Source organism: Trachemys scripta, chromosome 12, assembly GCF_013100865.1.
Source record: "Trachemys scripta elegans isolate TJP31775 chromosome 12, CAS_Tse_1.0, whole genome shotgun sequence".
Taxonomy (NCBI): domain Eukaryota; kingdom Metazoa; phylum Chordata; order Testudines; family Emydidae; genus Trachemys; species Trachemys scripta.
The window spans coordinates 32,865,102-32,886,337 of record NC_048309.1 but is presented as its reverse complement, the minus strand read 5'-3'; the positions used below and the strand labels follow the sequence as shown (position 1 = coordinate 32,886,337).

At 44.9% G+C, this 21,236-nt stretch overlaps 1 protein-coding gene across 10 annotated transcripts in view; it reads left to right on the top strand.

The window, feature by feature from the left end:
* CEP250 (centrosomal protein 250) overlaps positions 1-21,236 on the top strand; it is a 118,935-nt gene that overhangs the window by 15,815 nt on the left and 81,884 nt on the right. For 9 of the 10 annotated variants that reach the window (XM_034786989.1, XM_034786986.1, XM_034786988.1 and 6 more), the window contains 3 exons: positions 17,162-17,407; positions 18,696-18,792; positions 19,306-19,404. In XM_034786989.1, coding sequence (XP_034642880.1) covers positions 17,162-17,407; positions 18,696-18,792; positions 19,306-19,404 — 442 coding nt within the window. Of the gene's footprint in view, positions 1-17,161; positions 17,408-18,695; positions 18,793-19,305; positions 19,405-20,970; positions 21,004-21,236 lie in introns of those variants that run through there. The other variant, XM_034786994.1, reaches the window with a different exon arrangement.

The window sequence follows — 21,236 nt, the reverse complement described above, 5'->3', positions numbered from 1 at the left end:
AGACATTTCCTAACATTTGAGTGCTTGATTTTGCAACCCTAATTCTTTTAATTTATTTTTGTATATGTAATTTCTTGGGTTTCTGAAAAAGCAAACTGAAAAGAGAGAAATTCCGTCACGTGGCATCATATTGACACCCCCATGGATCATTGATGGGGTTGGAATCTTTATATCCACCGCACAGACTTCTACCACTTGAGCTAATGGAGTAACTGGCAACAATAGTATATTTTCATCCTTTGAACACTAGAGGGGGATGGGGTGCACACTTTGCCAGGGGGAAAACGAGGAGTCCTTGTGGTACCTTTAATCACCCTGATATCTGCTGGGAGAGCAATACAGCGGTGCACAGACAATCCAGGAAGTTTTTGGAAAGTGTAGGGGACAATTTCCTGGTGCAAATGCTGAAGGAACCAACTAAGGGCAGAGCTTTTCTTGACCTGCTGCTCACAAACAGGGAAGAATTAGTAGGGAAAGCAAAAGTGGATGGGAACCTGGGAGGCAGTGACCATGAGATGGTCAAGTTCAGGATCCTGACACAAGGAAGAAAGGAGAGCAGCAGAATACGGACCCTGGACTTCAGAAAAGCAGACTTTGACTCCCTCAGGGAACAGATGGGCAGGATCCCCTGGGAGAATAACACGAAGGGCAAAGGGGTCCAGGAGAGCTGGCTGTATTTTAAAGAATCCTTATTGCAGTTGCAGGAACAAACCATCCTGATGTGTAGAAAGAATAGTAAATATGGCAGGCGACCGGCTTGGCTAAACAGTGAAATCCTTGCTGATCTTAAATGCAAAAAAGAAGCTTACAAGAAGTGGAAGATTGGACAAATGACCCGGGAGGAGTATAAAAATATTGCTCAGGCGTGCAGTAGTGAAATCAGGAAGGCCAAATCACACTTGGAGTTGCAGCTAGCAAGAGATGTTAAGAGTAACAAGAAGGGTTTCTTCAGGTATGTTAGCAACAAGAAGAAAGTCAAGGAAAGTGTGGGCCCCTTACTGAATGAGGGAGGCAACCTAGTGACCGAGGATGTGGAAAAGGCTAATGTACTCAATGCTTTTTTTGCCTCTGTCTTCATGAACAAGGTCAGCTCCCAGACTGCTGCACTGGGCAGCGCGATATGGGGAGAAGGTGACCAGCCCTCTGTGGAGAAAGAAGTGGTTCGGGACTATTTAGAAAAACTGGACATGCACAAGTCCATGGGGCCGGATGCGCTGCAGCCGAGGGTGCTAAAGGAGTTGGCGGATGAGATTGCAGAGCCTTTAGCCATTATTTTTGAAAACTCATGGCAATCGGGGGAGGTCCCAGATGACAGGAAAAAGGCTAATGTAGTGCCCATCTTTAAAAAAGGGAAGGAGGAGGATCCAGGGAACTACTGGCCAGTCAGCCTCACCTCAGTCCCTGGAAAAATCATGGAGCAGGTCCTCAAGGAATCAATTATGAAACACTTAGAGGAGAGGAAAGTGATCAGGAACAGTCAACATGGATGCACCAAGGGGAAATCGTGCCTAACTAACCTAATTGCCTTCTATGATGAGATAACTGGCTCTGTGGATGAGGGGAAGGCAGTGGATGTGTTATTCCTTGACTTTAGCAAAGCTTTTGATACGGTCTCCCACAGTATTCTTGCCGCCAAGTTAAAGAAGTATGGGCTGGATGAATGGACTGTAAGGTGGATAGAAAGTTGGCTAGATCGTCGGGCTCAACGGGTAGTGATCAATGGCTCCATGTCTAGTTGGCAGCCGGTTTCAAGCGGAGTGCCCCAAGGGTCGGTCCTGGGGCTAGTTTTGTTTAATATCTTTATTAATGATCTGGAGGATGGTGTGGACTGCACTCTCAGCAAGTTTGCAGATGACACTAAACTAGGAGGCATGGTAGATACACTAGAGGGTAGGGATCGGATACAGAGGGACCTAGACAAATTAGAGGATTGGGCCAAAAGAAACCTGATGAGGTTCAACAAGGACAAGTGCAGAGTCCTGACGGAAGAATCCCATGCACTGCTACAGACTAGGAACCGAATGGCTAGGTAGCAGTTCTGCAGAAAAGGACCTAGGTGTCACAGTGGATGAGAAGCTGGATATGAGTCAACAGTGTGCTCTTGTTGCCAAGAAGGCTAACGGCATTTTGGGCTGTATAAGTAGGGGCATTGCCAGCAGATCAAGGAATGTGATCATTCCCCTTTATTCGACATTGGTGAGGCCTCATCTGGAATACTGTGTCCAGTTTTGGGCCCCACACTACACGAAGGATGTGGAAAAATTGGAAAGAGTCCAGCGGAGGGCAACAAAAATGATTAGGGGTCTGGAGCACATGACTTATGAGGAGAGGTTGAGGGAACTGGGATTGTTTAGTCTCCAGAAGAGAAGAATGAGGGGGGGATTTGATAGCAGCCTTCAACTACCTGAAGGGGGGTTCCAAAGAGGATGGAGCTCGGCTGTTCTCAGTGGTGGCAGATGACAGAACAAGGAGCAATGGTCTCAAGTTGCAGTGGGGGAGGTCCAGGTTGGATATTAGGAAACACTATTTCACTAGGAGGGTGGTGAAGCACTGGAATGCGTTACCTAGGGAGGTAGTGGAGTCTCTTTCCTTGGAGGTTTTTAAGGCCCTGCTTGACAAAGCCCTGGCTGGGATGATTTAGTTGGGAATTGGTCCTGCTTTGAGCAGGGGGTTGGACTAGATGACCTCCTGAGGTCCCTTCCAACCCTGATATTCTATGATTCTACCTTAAAGACTAACAAATGTATTTGGGCATAAGCTTTCGTGGGCTAAAACCCACTTCATCAGATGCATCGAGTGAAAAATACAGTAAGCAGAATATATATTATAGCATATGAAAAGATGGGAGTTGCTTACCAAGTGGGGGTTCAGTGCTAACGAGCCAATTCAATTAATTGTTTTTGCTGATACAGACTAACACGGCTACCACTCTGAAACCTGTCACTTTGCCATGGGTTTCACAGATATTTGCTGACAGTAGAAGACTGGTGAGACCCTGGAAGAATCTTGGGTTCCATTCCAGGCTCTGGAAGGAAGAATTCTGTAGTGGGTACAGATCCTTCTGCCTGTATCTCTTCCAGTTCCGTGTCCCTTCTCTCCCAGTCTCCACTCACCCTGATTTCTCATCCTCATCCCAGCCTCCTTGACCAGCCAGTCCTAGTCTCCTCTCCAGGCTTCTCAATGACATTTGAATTTTTCTGCCCCCACCGTGGCTCCCAGTTCCAGTCTCCCCTTTGACTTCATGCCCCCAGTCTTCTTGCCAAGCTAGTTCCAACCTTCCACAACCCTCACCTCCTTGACAGATCCATCTTCCACCCTGCTCCCACTGATTCCAGTCCCTCTCCTTGCTCTGTCATTCTCAGTCTCCTCCTATGCCCCACACCAAGCTCCCGAGTCTATTCTTCCCAACCAGGTTCCTTGTCCAAATCTACTCGCTCCACTCCCCTTCTATTCTAGCAGGCTCAACTCCCCCCACCCCTCTGTATTCCAGTCCTAGGCATGCTGCTTCCACCTGATCTGGAATGATGCTTCCATTCTTCCATGCTATCTGGGCACCTGCTGGGGGAGCACTGAGAACACAAGATAGACTGTCTCCCTGCTCCCAATTCCTGTGCCTAGCACCACAGTGGTCCCCTGAAGCAGTAATTGTATGGAAAAAAGTCCTGCTCAGTCACTGCATCCCTTGGCTGAAGTATGCTCAGTACAGATAGAATCTTCTGAGAATTTAGCTGCCAAACTCTAACAAGTCTCTGAGAGAACGATAAGTGAGGTTCCCCCCCCCCAAAAGGCTTATAACTTGTTTACATTTGGGTAGTTTTTCCACAGGGAAAGCAAAAGGCATGTCTTTGACCCCAGGGTAACCTCCAAATTCTAAGACCTTGCTGCAAAGCCATGGAAGTCCTAGAGCAGTGGTGGGCAACCTGCGGGCCACACGTGGCCCGTCAGGGTAATCCGCTGGCAGGCCATGAGACAGTGTTTACATTGACCGTCCATAGGCACGGCCGCCTGCAGCTAGCAGTGGTCATGGTTCACCATTCCTGGCCAATGGGAGCTCCAGGAAGCTGCAGCCAGCCCATGCTGCTTCCCGCAGCTCCCATTGGCTGGGAATGGCCAACCGTGGCCACTGGGAGCTGCAGGAGGCCATGCCTGCGGACAGTCAATGTAAACACTCTCACGGCCCACCAGCGGATTACCTTGATGGGCCGCAGGTTACTCACCACTGTTCTAGAGCTTCTCTACAGAACAGCTTTATGAATTTTTTAACATAGGCAAAATATTTTTTCCTTAATTTTGTACTAAGAAATCTCCGAACCATTTTTTTTTGTAATTTTCTTGAAAAATTCAGCCTGAGACAGACACCTGAGATGGAAAATTTCAACGCAAATGGTTAAAGTTTTGCAAAGTTTATAAGCAAATTCAGTGACAAAAAACTTTGGTAATGCAGAGTTAAGGTTGCACAGTGGTATCTCATAACCTTCTGAAATTCAGCAAACCTCAAACTTGTGAAAATGAGGAAATACAGAGATAAGGTACATGTGCACACAACCTGAACTCTGTCCCTGTGGAGCTGGCAGTAGCCACTGGGAGTTACCTGCATCCATTGGAGCTGCATTCACTGTGTTAGGCGTAGCTGTACTGAGTGGTGGAGGGATTAGTTAGAGCAATTTGGAAGAGCACTGCCCCCCTGGAGCAGTGTGAGCGCCGACTTGACAAACTTTGCATTGGATACCACACAATCATTTTACAAGGATGAGCATGGGGGTGCTGGGTGTTCCCTTGAGGTATAGAGCATCACAGGAGGTTCTTAGGGTTGTGTCTGGAACCGGAGGTATTGGCTAGTGTCATTCGGTTGCACAATCCAAGGAGCAGCTTACATGCCGGAGGCTGTGTGTGAACAGTCCAGGAGTGGGGGTTCTCACAGCAGAGCAGGATAAGGCTGGCTCCCAGAGTCAAGGATTGGAGTGACCTAGCAGATCACTAGTCCAGATAACACCAGAGGGGAACATCACAATCACCCATTGATCAAATTGTGTCTAGAACACTCCCATACCAGCATCAACTTCCTAGACCCATGATCAGCTTCAATAATGGAACCCTACAGACAACTACAGTAACTCCTCGCTTAATGTAGTTATGTTCCTGAAAAATGCTACTTTAAGCGAAACGATGTTAAGCAAATCCAATTTCCCCATAATGATTAATGTCAATAGGGCGGGTTAGTTTCTAGGGACATTTTTTTCGCCAGACAAAAGACACACACACAGTATAAGTTTTAAAGAAACAATTTAATATTGTGCACAGCAATGATGATTGTGAAGCATGGTTGAGGTGATGGAGTCAGAGGGTGGGATATTTCCCAGGGAATGCTTTACTGCTAAATGATGAACTAGCACTCAGCTGAACTCTCAAGGGTTAACACGTTGTTAATGTAGCCGCACACTCTACAAGACAGCACAAATGGAGGGAGGGGAGACAGCATGACAGAGACACACACCGTGTGTGTGAGAGAGAAAGAGAGATGCGCATTGCCCCTTTAAGTACGCTGACCGCACTCGACGTACATTGCCTTTTTAAGTAGATCAGCAAGTTGAGACAGCAGCTGCTGCCCGCAAGCTCCCTCTGTTCTGAGCCCTGTTGTGTCCCCCCGCTCTGTGGAGATGGGGTAATGGGGGGGGGCAGGAGTGCGTCAAGGGGGACACCCTGACATTAGCACCCTTCTTCCCCACCCCCCTCTGCACAGCAAGCAGGAGACTCCCCGGAGCAGCTCCAAGGCAGAGGGTGGGAGCAGCACACGGCAGTGTGGGGAGGGACAGCTGGACTGCCTGGCAATTGATAGCCTGCTGGACAGCTGTCACACAGGGAACTTAGGGGAGCAGAGAGCTGATAGGGGGGCTGTCAGCCCACCCTAGTTCCAAGCCCCCACCAGCTAGCTCCAACGGGCTGCTCTTTCTGCAAGCAGTGGACAAAGCAGGTGGCTGCCAAACAATGTTATTAAGGGAGCATTGTGCAACTTTACAAACATTGAATCTATCTCCCCTTGTAAGTATTCTCACACTTCTTATCAAACTGTCTGTACTGGGCTATCTTGATTATCACTTCAAAAGTTTTTTTCTCTTACTTAATTGGCCTCTCAGAGTTGGTAAGACAACTCCCACCTGTTCATGCTCTCTGTATGTGTGTATATATATCTCCTCAATATATGTTTCACTCTATATGCATCCGAAGAAGTGGGCTGTAGTCCACGAAAGCTTATGCTCTAATAAATTTGTTAGTCTCTAAGGTGCCACAAGTACTCCTGTTCTTTTTGCGGATACAGACTAACACGGCTGCTACTCTGAAACCAACTTTAAATTAAATAATAATAAATAAATTAATGGAGATATCCCATCTCCTAGAACTGGAAGGGACCTTGAAAGGTCATCGAGTCCAGCCCTCTGCCTTCACTAGCAGGACCAAGTACTGATTTTGCCCCAGATCCCTAAGTGGCCCCCTCAAGGATTGAACTCACAACCCTGGGTTTAGCAGGCCAATGCTCAAACCACTGAGCTATCCCTCTAATTGATCAGCAGTGTAACAATGAAACAATGTTAAACGGGACAACTTTAAGTGAGGAGTTACTGTATATACAAGAAACCTATGGCTCACCAAACCTACCTTCACAGATCCAGTAACCACCCCAAACACACCAAGTAATCTGTTATCTTCAGCCTGGCACTCACTGCAGAATGTACTGTGAGTAGAAGTCCAGGATATACACCTTAACACACTTAAAACTGCCTTCACCAAACAAGGACACACTCTCAGAAAAGTAGAAAATATTGAATGGGCCAACCAAATACCGCAAGAGAATCTGCTTCAATACAAGGTGCAGGGTGGGGGTGCTGACAACTCTGACCACACATCTCTAGTTGTCACCTTCCACTCCACACTGGGACCCATATGGGATATTGTTAAACAATTACAACCCATACTCGATGGGAACCACATCCTGAAAGAAATATGTTCCTTGAACCCTCACTTCTACCCTTCAAACAGCCCCCAACCTCACCAAGTTCATCATCAGAGGCAAGCTCCTCCCAGATCAGGACTCTCCAACTCAAAGCAGCACCAGACCCTCCCAGAACAACAGATGCAAAACCTGCAGACATATCTCCATTGCTACAATGATCAATATCTCGCACAACACACCTTTCAACATCCATGGGTCCTACACAGGACTCTCACAACATGGGAGCTCGTCATCAAGTGCAATAAGTGTCCCAACAATAATTATGTGGGTGAAACAAGACAAGCACTACACTCCTGAATGAGCTCATATAGAAAAATGATAAAAGACAAAAACACCATAAAACCCATGGGTGAACACTTTTCACAAAGTAATCACTCCATATCTGACCTCTCAGTCCATCTGTACCATGTCTGTTCCCAAAGTTTGGACAAAGTGTTGTTGAATGTAACATTTTTATGGGTGAGGGTGAAATGGATGAGCTTAGTGATGTGTTTGGTGTGGATCTCTGAGTATTGTCTATAGTCTTGTAGGTATTTGAGGCAGACACTGATGTCATTGTGAGGGATGTTGTGTATAGGAAGGGGAGACTATGCCAGGCTAGGGAAGACGCTTAAGGAAATTGAGGCTCAGATGATCTTCAGTGGGATTCTGCCTGTTCCTAGAGAAGGGCAACAAAAGTGTGACAAGATTATGATGATCAACAGATGGCTCAGGCAGTGGTGCTATAAGGAGGGCTTTGGGATGTATGGCCACTGGGAGGCATTCATGGACAAAGGACTGTTCTCTCGGGATGGACTTCACCTGAGTAGGGAGGGAAATAGACTTCTAGGATGGAGGCTGGCACAACTGATTAAGAGAGCTTTAAACTAGGAATTTGAGGGAGATGTTTGGGAGATGTCCAGGTAATCTCCACGCCGGATTTTAACATTGAGAGGGATGAAAACGAAGTAAGAAAGGATACAGCCGTGGGTAGGAGAATGGACATAAGGAGGAAGGGTAGTCTAGATACCAGTCTAATAGGTGATACTGGCAATAGAATGTCTGTGCCTAATTGAGTAAAGAACGTGAGCGAAGCCAAACAGCAAAAATTAAGATGTTTGTACACCAATGTGAGGAGCCTAGGTAACAAAATGGAGGAACTAGAGTTACTGGTGCAGGAAGTGAAACCAGATATTTTAGGGATAACAGAAACATGGTGGAATAGTAGTCATGACTGGAGTACAGGTATTGAAGGGTATGTACTGTTTAGGAAAGACAGAAATAAAGGCAAAGGTGGTGGAGTAGCATTGTATATCAATGATGAGGTAGACTGTAAAGAAATAAGAAGTGATGGACCGGATAAGACAGAGTCTGTTTGGGCAAAAATCACATTGGGGAAGAAAGCTACTTGAGCTTCCCCTGGGATAGTGCTTGGGGTGTGCTATAGACCACCGGGATCTGATTTGGATATGGCTAGAGACCTCTTTAATGTTTTTAATGAAGTAAATACTAATGGGAATTGTGTGATCATGGGAGACTTTAACTTCCCAGATATAGATTGGAGGACAAGTGCTAGTAATAATAATAGGGCTCAGATTTTCCTGGATGCGATAGCTGATGGATTCCTTCACCAAGAAGTTGCTGAACCAACAAGAGGGGATGCCATTTTAGATTTGGTTTTGGTGAGTAATGAAGACCTCATAGAAGAAATGGTTGTAGGGGACAACCTTGGTTCGAGCGATCATGAGCTAATTCAGTTCAAACTAAATGGAAGGATAAACAAAAATAGGTCTGTGACTAGGGTTTTTGATTTCAAAAGGGCTAACTTAAAAAAATTAAGAAAATTAGTTAGGGAAGTGGATTGGACTGAAGAACTTGTGGATCTAAAGGCAGAGGAGGCCCTGGAATTACTTCAAGTAAAAGTTGCAGAAGCTATCAGAAGCCTGCATCCCAAGAAAGGGGAGTTGTAGAGCAAACTGGATGAGCAAGCATCTCAGAGATTATTAAGAAAAAGCAGAAAGCCTACAAGGAGTGAAAGATGGGCGGGATCAGTAGGGAAAGCTACCTTATTGAGGTCAGAACATGTAGGGATAAAGTGAGCAAGGCCAAAAGCCATGCAGAGTTGAACCTTGCAAAGGGAATTAAAACCAATAGTAAAAGGGTCTATAGCCATATAAATGAGAAGAAAACAAAGAAAGAAGCTAAACACTGAGGATGGAGTGGAGGTTAAGGATAATTTAGGCATGGCCCAGTATCTAAACAAATACTTTGCCTCAGTCTTTAATGAGGCTAATGAGGAGCTTAGGTATAATGGTAGGATGATAAATAGGAATGAGGATATGGAGGTAGATATTACCGCATCTGAGGTAGAAGCCAAACTCGAACAGCCTAATGGGACTAAATCGGGGGGCCCAGATAATCTTCATCCAAGAATATTAAAGAAACTGGCACATGAAATTGCAAGCCCATTAGCAAGAATTTTTAATTAATCTGTAAACTCAGGGGTTGTACCATATGACTGGAGAATTGCTAACATAGTTCCTATTTTTAAGAAAGGGAAAAAATGTGATCCGGGTAACTACAGGCCTGTTAGTTTGACATCTGTAGTATGCAAGGTCTTGGGAAAAATTTTTGAAGGAGAAAGTAGTTAAGGACATTGAGGTCAATGGTAATTGGGACAAAATACAACATAGTTTTACAAAAGGTAGATCATGCCAAGCCAACCTGATCTTCTTTGAAAAGGTAACAGATTTTTTAGACAAAGGAAATACAGTGGATCTAATTTACCTCGATTTCAGTAAGGCATTTGATATGGTTCCACATGGGGAATTATTAGCTAAATTGGAAAAGACGGGGATCAATATGAAAACTGAAAGGTGGATAAGGAACTGGTTAAAGGGGAGACTACAACGGGTCGTACTGAAAGGTGAACTGTCAGGCTGGAGGGAGGTTACTAGTGAAGTTCCTCAGGGATCAGTTTTGGGACCAATCTTATTTAATCTTTTTATTACTGACCTTGGCACAAAAAGTGGGAGTGTGCTAATAAAGTTTGCAGATGACACAAAGCTGGGAGGTATTGCCAATACAGAGAAGGACCGTGATATCATACAGGAAGATCTGGATGACCTTGTAAACTGGAGTAATAGTAGGATGAAATTTAATAGTGAAAAGTGCAAGGTCATGCATTTAGGGATTTATAACAAGAATTTTTGTTATAAGCTGGGGACTCATCAGTTGGAAATAACAGAGAAGGGCCTTGGAATATTGGTTGATCACAGGATGACTCTGAGCTGCCAATGTGGTATGGTCGTGAAAAAAGCTAATGCTAACAAAACAGACACACACAAAATTCCCCCAGGAGTAGAGAGTTAAAGAAACCCCTATGGCAACCGAGTTCGTGTTTCTCTCCCTCCTCCTGCCCCAGAGTCTAGCTGGGGGGCCAGACACCTGCCCCCTCCCCCTGAGCCCAGATGTGGTTCTCCCCCAGCCCAGACACCTGTCCCCCTACTGCCCGCGGATCAATAAGGAGACCCTGTTACTGGTTTCCAGCCAGGCTTGTGTGGAGTTTCCTGTGTGCCACTGTTTCCTTCCCTCCGGGCGTGCAGGGAACTGCAGCTGCTAGGAACTCTTTACTCTCTCTCCCCCTCCCCCCCCCCCCCCCCCACGCCCTGCAGGGTCGTCTATGTGCAACCTGGGCTCTGCCAGGTCTAGTGGCCCCTAGTGGTCATCAGCAGCACTGCAGCCCATTTCTGTTGGGGAAAGGAAGTTAAGTGCGAAAAACATTAATTTCTGCAAAATTCTGCATTGTGCAGTGGCTCAGAATTCCCCTGGGAGTAATAGTTAAGTCCAGAGCAGACTGCGAAGAGTTACAAAGGGATATCACTGGGTGATTGGACAACACAATGGCAGATGAAATTCAATGTTGATAAATACAAAGTAATGCACATTGGAAAACATGACCCCAACTGTACATACAAAATGATGGGGTCTAAATTAGCTGTTACCACTCAAGAAAGAGTTCTTGGAGTCATTGTGGATAGTTCTCTGAAAACATCCACTCCATATACAGTGGCAGTCAAAAAAGTGAACAGAATGTTGGGAATCGTTAGGAAAGGGATAGATAATAAGACAGAAAATATCATATTGCCTCTATATAAATCCATGGCATGCCCACATGTTGAATACTGTGTGCAGATGTGGTTTCCCCATCTCAAAAAAGATACATTAGAATTGGAAACAGTTAGGAGGAAGATAACAAAAATGATTAGTGGTATGGGACAGCTTCTATATGAGGAGAGATTAATAAGACTGGGACTTTTCAGCTTGGAAAAGAGACGACTAAGGGGGGTTTTAGTATTGGCAGTATGAGATCTCCAGCATATATCACTCAAATTGAAATCCCCCATGATCAGTTTTTTCCCGTATGTATTATAGGTAGGTGTGTAAGGAGGCCTGTTCCTATTCAGGCCCCCTCAAAAGGACAGGGAGAGGCACTCAGAGAGTCCCTAGAGAAGCAGGGCCCCCAATCCCAGCTCATATGATAGGGACACTGAATGGGACTCAGACCTCCTGTAGTAGGAAGAGGGCCTGAAACATAAGACCTTGTATCAATGGCCTGGTATGAGGCCTGAGGCCTGGGCTAAAGTAGTGGTCAAAACTTTGCTAATATAAAGCAGAGTCAGGCTGTGACTAGAGGCAAGCCCTGCTCACAGAATCTGGCAAGAACAGGGCTGATATTGCAGAAACACACATTCCTAAGTAGTGCTAGGCACAAGAATACACACGCAAACACATCCCAGAATGGTGGAAACCTCAATACTAACACATTCCCCAAAGATAACAGGGACACGCTCACCCATCTTAAAGATAAGGTCAGGATGACAGCATGAGGGATAGAAATGTTTTGATCGAACCAACATGTATAAGGTAATGGGTGGCATCTAGATACGTCAGAGGGTGGCACCTGGCCATGTCAGAGAGGCAATTCGTAACTTGTTTGTATCAGTGTATAAAAAGGTATCTCAGAGGGAGTGTCTTTGGCCAGCCAAGGGGGGGATGAAAAGTCCCGCCATTCACTGAGCTGTGTCCATTGTCACGGGCATACATGTCTTAGTATCGTCGTAGAGTTTGTTACCATGCTTCGTCGACAATAAACCTGGCCGGATGCCTTCGTATCTTAATGTATCTTGTGGTCATTGGGTGGTTCGCTTGAGGTCTGCTGTGCCAGCTACCTGCGCAGAGCTGGGATTGCATACATAGGGAATACACACAATCATATTTCCCACAAATTAGGGGAAACCCCTCCCAAAGCCCTTACAGAAGTCTCCAGACATTTTTCAGATTTCTTCCATAAGTCAGATTTGAAGTGACACTACCTAGGTGAAGGTTAGGTTCAATGACCACCGCATATAAAAACGGAAATAAGGACAATCTGGGGAATTACAGACCAGTCAGCTTAATTTCTGTACCCAGAAAGATAATGGAGCAAATAATTAAGAAATCAATTTACAAACACCTAGAATATAATAAGGTGATAAGTAACAGTCAGCATGCATTTGTCAAGAACAAATCGTGTCAAACCAACCTGATAGATTTCTTTGACAGGGTAACAAGCCTTGTGGATGGGGGAAAGTGGTAGATGTGGTATATCTTGAGTTTAGTAAGGCTTTTGATACTATCTTGCATGACCTTCTCATAAACAAACTAGGGAAATACAACCTAGATGGAGCTACTATAAGGTGGGTGCATAACTGGTTGGAAAGTCGTTTCCAGAGAGTAGTTATCAGTGGTTCACAGTCATGCTGGAAAGGGCATAACGAGTGGAATCCCGCAGGGATCAGTTCTGGGTCCAGTTCTGTTTAATATCTTCATCAACAATTTAGATAATGGCATAGAGAGTACACTTGTAAAGTTTGCGGACGATACCAAGCTGGGAGGGGTTGCAAGTGCTTTGGAGGATAGGATTCAAATTCAAAATGATCTGGACAACCTGGAGAAATGGTCTGAAGTAAATCGGATGAAATTCAATAAGGACAAATGCAAAATACTCCACTTAGGAAGGAACAATCAGTTGCACACATACAAAATGGGAAATGACTGCCTAGGAAGGAGTACTGCGAAAAGGGATCTGGGGGTCATAGTGGATCACAAGCTAAATACGAATCAACAGTGTAATGCTGTTGCAAAAAAAGCAAACATCATTCTGGGATATATTAGCAGGAGTATTGTAAGCAAGACATGAAAAGTAATTCTTCCGCACTACTCTACGCTGATTAGGCTTCACCTGGAGTATTGTGTCCAGTTCTGGGCGCCACATTTCCAGAAAGATGTGGACAAATTGGAAAAAGTCCAGAGAAGAGCAACAAAAATGATTAAGGGTCTAGAAAACAGGACCTATGAGGGAAGATTGAAAAAATTGGGTTTGTTTAGTCTGGAGAAGAGAAGACAGAGGGGACATGATAACAGTTTTCAAATACATCGAAGGTTGTTACAAGGAGGAGGGAGAAAAATTGTTCTTAATCTCTGAGGATAGGACAAGAAGCAATGGGCTTAAATTGCAGCAAGAGCAGTTTAGATTGGACAGTAGGAAAAAACTTCCTAACTGTCAGAGTGGTTAAGCATTGGAATAAATTGCCTAGGGAGGTTGTGGAATCTCCATCATGGGGATTTTTAAGAGCAGGTTGGACAAACACCTGTCAGGGATGGTCTAGGTAATACTTAATCCTGCCCTGAGTGCAGGAGACTGGACTAGATGACCTCTTGAAGTCCCTTCCAGTTCTATGGCACTCTTACTGAAGGAATATCAGGACTCATGGGAAAGCACCCTCAAACCACTCAGCACACAGACAGACAGCTTCCCACAGGACACAATTGACTTCCGCCAGAAACTCTGCAACATTAACAACATAAGAATGGCCATTATGGGTGAGACCAATAGTTCGTCTATCTCAATATACTGTCTTCTGACAGTGGTTAATACCAGATGCTTCAGAGGGAATGATGATCAGGAATGCAATCCCATGCTCTGGGTGTCCCCAAACCTCTGACTGCCGGAAGCTGGGAGTGGATGACAGGGGATGGGTCAGCCAGTTTCAGTGATAAATGGCAGGCTTGAAATCCTCTTGGCCACTCTCTCTGTGCATGTACAGTGTAACCCTAAGGCTCACATGCCAAACAGAACTATCATGTGGATACTGTGTTCAGTTTTGCTCTCCCCAAGGGGCAATGGATGCCATGCGCTAGCTGGAGTATATGCTGAGAAATTGAGACCATTGTGGGCAGGATTGAAACCATGCTTGATCCACAGTTCTGGGCAAAAAAAAAAAAAAAAAGGCTGGTAGAATCTGTCAGCGTTAGGAAAAGCTGGTGGGGTGGGGGAGGGAGAGGAGGTTCAGGGTGCACAGTATCTCATTAATTAAATGACCGGCTGTGTTAGCTTCTATAGAATAAAGGGACCCAGAGTGTCAAAAGTATTAACCAGTTCCTGTCACTGTATGACATTAACAGACAAAATTTGGAGTTCCAAATGCTGAGACCTTGGTCTGTTTAGTACCATAGCAAATACAACTTTAAAAATGCTTTTAAACTTTATTAAAGATACAAAAAAAGGAAAAACAGTTAAAGCAATTAAGTGTAAAGTATTAAGTAAGGCTTTCATTTTAACTATCCTTTATCCTAGTGGTTCTCAAACTTTTGTATTGGTGACGCCTTTCACACAGCAAACCTCTGAGTGTGACCTTATAAATATATAAAAAATGTGTTTTTAATGTAACACTATTATAAATGCTGGAGGCAAAGTGGGGTTTGGGGGTGGAGGCTGATAGCTCGCAACCCCCTACATAAACCCTTATGACACCCTGAGGGGTCAAGACCCCGAGTTTGAGAACCCCTGCTTTATTCCATTTCCCCTTTAACTTTAGAGAGTCCTTACAAGGAGAAAAACCCCTGTTTGACAGTCTCTAAGATGGTATTAGAGATGGTGGTAACTCTCCTTTTGGGGAAAAAGTTAATTGAGCTGGGCTGGAGTTGTTGTTAAAGTCGGATCCTGCTTCCTTGACGAGAAAACCAGACAAACACATGCAAAAGGGGAAAGAAAAGAACAGCTTCTGTCTTTTTTATGGTTACTCTCACCTGCAGTCTCATTGCTGGAGAAACATTAGCGAAAGCATAGCTCTGATCAGCCACTCAGAGACCTGGTAAACTTTTACAAGCATCAGACTGTTTCAGTCATTGCTGTTAGCCAACTCCCTGGGCGCAGGCTTTAAGTGGTGGTACAAAATGTACAGTCTTGGTCAGCTAAGCCAGTCTCTTATTAAACAGAAGGCAAAAGGGAATAGAAGAAATAAGGTGGGGAATGAACAGGACACACGAGGGAAAGGGTGACAAAGTCTCCCATCCCAGGTGGTATTCATGATTTAGCCAAAGCTGGTGGAGGTGGTGATGTCATCTGTGTCCCTCTCTCTGGCCCAGTCTGGTCAGGATATCTCCACAATCAGGACAGTGAAGGCCCAATGGTGAAAATGTGTATCCTGGAATCCCAGGAAGTAGTGGCAGTGGCAGCCATGATGGTAAAGCTCGCTCCTTCCAGTCCATCCACCTCCCAGTCAGTCAGTGTCCACTAATTTTCCCCTCAAGTCTCTTTTTAAGGGCCCCAAAAAGGAGTGATGGGTAGAATAGCCCATCCTCTCATTATTTTGTTTGCCAATTAGGCCTAATTTTTGAAGCACCAATTTTGGTCCATTGATTTCTGGTCCTATACTCCTCTTGTTTACTAAGCATGATCTTGATACAGTCCTTGCATGTTGTTAGTAAACCCTTGCTATCTGAAGTACTTCAGCCTTCCAGTTTTCTTTTGAAATAATTTTGAGACAACTTGTTGTGACAGTTCACAAATCTTTACCCATTTTCCACCAGATAAGCTCATAATTGGAGTAGGACTGCTAGGTTCCAATTATTACAACAGACTCCAAATCTGGTTCACTAGCCCTACTCTCTGCCCCCAGATGTCAAGGCAATCCAAGTAACTATGTGGATTATAGGGCACTTAGAGTAGTCCTTTAAACAGAAAGCTGTTCTTAACCTTAACTATAGTAGAGTCTTACAAGAGGGTGTGTTGGGCAACCTTTACTGTATGCCTGTAATTAGCCCCATCTTAACTTCATCCCTGGACTTGCACACAGCCAATCTAATTTTTGGGCAGGAGACCTGTATTTTCACAACCTCCTCTGCTTCTCTTGTGCCTCATACCACCCCATACACCCTGCTGGAGACAAGTACATCAGTGTACATTTCCTGCCATGTTTCCTAACTAAGGAGATTATAACACTTTTGTAGTTGGAATTTGAGGAACAAGCCATTGGTCAAGCCTTTGGAAATTGTGAGCTGCAGAAACCTGAGAGTTCCAACCTTTTCCTTTCAAGACAGGGAAGATAGATTGGGGAGAACCCCCTTAGTATCAGTGTAAAAATTAAAGTTGCTAAATCAAGCACTCAACCAGAAAATTCACAAAGTTCAGGTTTCTCCCATGAATCTTTGCAGGTTGCACACATGTAATGCTTCAACAAAGGAAACAACACTAGAAAAACATTATGTATCTATAATGAGGCAAAGTCAATACTTCAGGAAGTAGCTCAACTTTTGGGATTTCCTGATTTTTAGTGTAGATCACCTTTAATGGTATAATAATGCAAGATTTTTGCATTCACGTTTTTAGGTATGTGTTTGTTTTGTTTGGGTTTTTTGGAGGAGTGGGGGTTGTGCAAAAAGAAATTCCATGCAAGCCCTTAGATACTTATCTGGCCATGTCTGAATGTTTCACAATTTTAATGTATTTTTCTTTACAACACTCCTGTGAGGTAGAGAAGTGCTTTATCCCCATTTTGCAGATGGGGAATTGAGACACAGAAAGTCTGGTGGCACAGCTGGGAATTAAAGCTGGGTCTCCCTAGTCCTAGATTAGCACTGTAACCACTGAAACATCCTTCTTCTTCCTTAGTTGATTACAAACCAGATCACTGATCCTCTAAGTATCTGAGATGGCTGAACATCTTTGGAAAATGTTACGACTGATCCTCAACAATGGGTTGTAATTGTCATGCTGTGACATGTTTAAAAGGTGAATTTGCAGATGAAAGTGTTCTTGAGGATCTATTTTACTATTTTATTCTGCTTCAGGGACTTGTCAGCACTGAAGGCAGACCAGATAAGACTTTCTGGATCAATACTTGTCAGCTGCTTCCATCTAAGTTCTGGTACACGGCCCTGGGAGTCGAACACTTTGGAAAGATCTGCCCCGAGGGATCAGACACAGCAGCTTTGTGCCAGGGCTCAGGAGCTGGAAAAGGAAGTATACCAGAAAACCCAAGAAGTGATGTGCTTGCAGGTCAAAGGGGATATTGAGAAAGAGGAGCTTCAGGGCAGGTAAATTAGTCTTAAAAACCCTACACAACCTTTGGGGAATGTTTCCCACCATTTATCACAGAGGCCTTTGGATTCAATCTGCATTCTCCTTCAAAGCACAGCCATTTCATACCGGGCTTGTTTTTCAAAATGGTATCTACTGTTGGCTTTAAAAAGAAATAGGCAGAGAGGCGCCTGAATAAAGAAAATGGGCTCTCTGAGTAGGGTGACCAGATGTCCTGATTTTATAGGGACAGTCCCGATATTTGGGGCTTCGTCTTATGTAGGTACCTATTACCCCCGACCCCCTGTCCTGATTTTTCACACTTGCTGTCTGGTCACCCTGTCTCTGAGTGAGATGAAGTTGGGAGTAATGGTGTGTGTGGAAAGGGGTTTTCTTGGAGGGTGGGTGGCAGAGTTGGGTTTACAGTTACAATAGAACCTTAAGAGTTATGAACACCAGAGTTACGTACTGACTGGTCAAGCACACAGCTCATTTGGAACCGGAGGTATGCAGTCAAGCAGCAGCAGAGACCATAAAAAGAAAAAAGGAAACAGTACAGAATTATGTTAAACGTAAACTACTAAAAAAATAAAGGGAAAGTTTAAAGAAAAGATTTGACAAAGCAAGGAAACTGTTTCTGTGCTACTCTGAAACCTGTTTCTGTGCTTGTTTCATTTAAAGCAAGATGGTTAAAAGCATCATTTTTATTTTGCATAGTAAAGTTTCAAAGCTGTGTTAAGTCAATGTTCAGTTGTAAACTTTTGAAAGAACAACCATAACGTTTTGTTCAGAGTTACAAACATTTTAGAGTTACAAACAACCTCCATTCCCGAGGTGTTCATAACTCTGAGGTTCTACTGTAATGTAGTTGGAGAGAAATGCTGAGCAGTATGAAGGGACCAGTTCTGTCCCCCACCCCAGTGCAATGCTATGATAACCAGACTATGCTGCAAGGGGCTGGAGAGAGAATCCCCACAGTGCAGATGCTGCATGGGGCTGCCAGTTATACTGCCCCCTTGCAAGCTCAGGTGCAGGGACGTGTCGGGGTCATCTACACAGTGCTCAACGTTACAAGGTTCCTGGACTGTGACACATCCTGTAGACAGCCCTCCATACCAGAACCACAGAGCACCTCAGAATCCTGAAGGCCCAAAGGTGGCTTAAAGCCATCTCTGTCCCCTCCCTCTGGGCTGAGTCTTCTGTGGTGTATCTCATGGAGGCGCTGCACAGACTTTCAGACATAGTTCCTATGCAGCTGATGGTGTGCTAAGCTTTTGGAATATTGCACAGACTTTTTCTTCTCAGGGTAATGGAGCTCTCAGCCTTGCTGGCGCAGTCCCAGAAGCAGAATGAGGAGAAAGAAAAGACCGTGAAGATGCTTAGTGACACGATGGAAATTCTGGTGTGTGAGAAATCTGTGGGAAAACAACCCAACAGCTATTGGGTTTGAGCTTTTTTTTTTTCTTCCCAGCCTCACCACAAAGAGCTGTGGCTTCCTCCCTATATGGGAACATAAGGCACTTTGTCTAAATGTGTGTTTTGTGGTTGGTAACTGAAGGCTGGGCAGTGGCGGGGAATTGCGTGCACATCTAATCCAGCATTGGAGAGCTTGTAACAGAACATTTCACCTCAGGCACTTGTAATTCAGTTAGGTCACCAGTGACCAAAGACTGTCAGTGTGTGACAGCTTCTCAGTTTATCCCGAATGATTTGTTGGCCTATCTCATTCAGAGTTATCAGGTGTTCACATTGAAGTTGGTGTCCTCATTAGTTTCCAGCAGAGAAGGTAAGGATTGAATGGGCCATGAAGAGTGCCTAGAGCTGGCCCTTCAGTTTGGAGCTGAGGCACAGTGGCAAGTCAGTGCTAGGGGAGATGAGAATGCTTCAACTCATCCTTTCTTTATTCTGTTTCTAGGAGGCTAGTCGGTTGGAGGTAGAATATAAAGCTTCACTGACCAAGAATGCCAAAGAAGAGACCCTTTCCCTTCGTCAGGTGCTAAAAGACATAACTCAGGTAAATAACATGTTCTGCTACAGAAATATCTGGGAAAGGCGTGGGAAGTGCACGATATATATGTAGATGTTCAAAGGCCAGAAATCTCGGCAGAGCTCTTGACTTGGAAAATCTAACTTCTCACATCTCGCTTGCCTGTAAATTGCCTCCCACTGTGGGCCAGATCCTGTAGACTTTGCTTAGACTCTACTCAGGCAAACATTGAAATCACTAGGAGTTTTGTCTGAGAAGAAATGTAGGGGTCAAGTCATGTCTTTTTGGAACATTACCTTGTTTTTTGGAACATTACCAGCATTTTTTTTTAACCTTATCCTGGCTTTGCTGAAACACTTGCTCAACCTTCTGCCTTAATAACTTCCTGGATAAAGGACTAAAAGAAAACTAATAATTTTCATACAGGAGCAGCCTAGCATGCTGCATCCAGGAGTGGCCAAAACCTGATGCTTCTGACTGGGTGCTATGCACCACTCACATAACGTGTTGCAGGAGCAATATGTATCCTTAACCTTTTATTTCCTGGTTTTCAGATGTTTAAGTTTAGCTTCTCTTCATATTTTTGAAGGGCACAAGGGCAACCTTAACTCTGTGTTGATGATGTTTTTGGACAGTTAATTTCCTTAGTTAAAAAAAATAAAATTGGCATCCCCACGTTCCACTGCCTCTGACTCCTTGGCAACAATTGCCCCGGCCACAGAATGCACTGGCTGTATTTTAATGCCTTCACTGCTCCTGCATTATCTCATCTCATCTCTTTGCCTCTCCAGCTCAGCCCAGTCCTCCCTCTCCAAAGTGCTAGTCATTAAATTGGGTTTTGAAAAACAGTATTTGGATGGTCCCTTACACCCTTCACACTGCTCCAATGCCTCCAGCCTTCCCTCCAGCTCATCTATTTCTCTGACCATCCTCCCCACATCCTCACTGCCCTGAGGCTGCCACCGCCTGCTAGCTGCACCCTCTTCCTTGCCACCACATGTCCTGGGTAAGCTTAGAGGGGCCATGAAGAGGAGGGCAGGTAATGGGGTCTTAGAAGTGCATGTAATAGCTGGATAGGTCCATCAATGGCTATTAGCCAGGATGGGCAGGGATGGTATCCATAGCCTCTGTTTGCTAGAAGCTAGTAATGGGCAACAGGGGATGGATACCTCTTCTATTCAACTGTTCTATTCAGTCCTTCTGAAGCACCTGGCATTGGCCACAGTTGGAAGACAGGATACTGGGCTAGATGGACCTTTGGTCTGACCCAGTATGGCTGTTCTTATGAGACAAGAAGGAGCAGTAAGATGAGTTGAGATCCAGATTCCCTACCCCAGATCTGTACGTAGTGTGTGGGCTTGGGTTTCTACACACACGCATGCACCAGAGGAGGCTCAGGGCTAGTCCACACTAACCCCCCAGTTTGAACTAAGGTACGCAACTTCAGCTACGTGAATAACATAGCTGAAGTCGAAGTACCTTTGTTCAAACTACAAAGTACTTACCGCGGGTCCACACTCGGCAGGCAGGCTCCCCCGTCGACTCTGCGTAGTCCTCTCGCGGAGCAGGAGTACCGGCTCGACGGCAAGCACTTCCGGGATCGATTGCTTACCGCCGAACCCGGAGGTAAGTATAGACGTACCCTCAGAGAGGAGTGACACGCCCCATTGATGTCAATGAGATGTTCTCAGATAGATGAGAATACCCCATGGAGATGAATACCGCCTGAAATAATAGTTCAGAGAGGTGTGAATTTAGGACTCAAACTCACTGTGCTGCTCAAGTTCAGTGGCCGCATCACGTCACTTTGGGCCACCCAGTTAAACTGACTTGGCAACACAGCCTTAGCCTTTCTACAT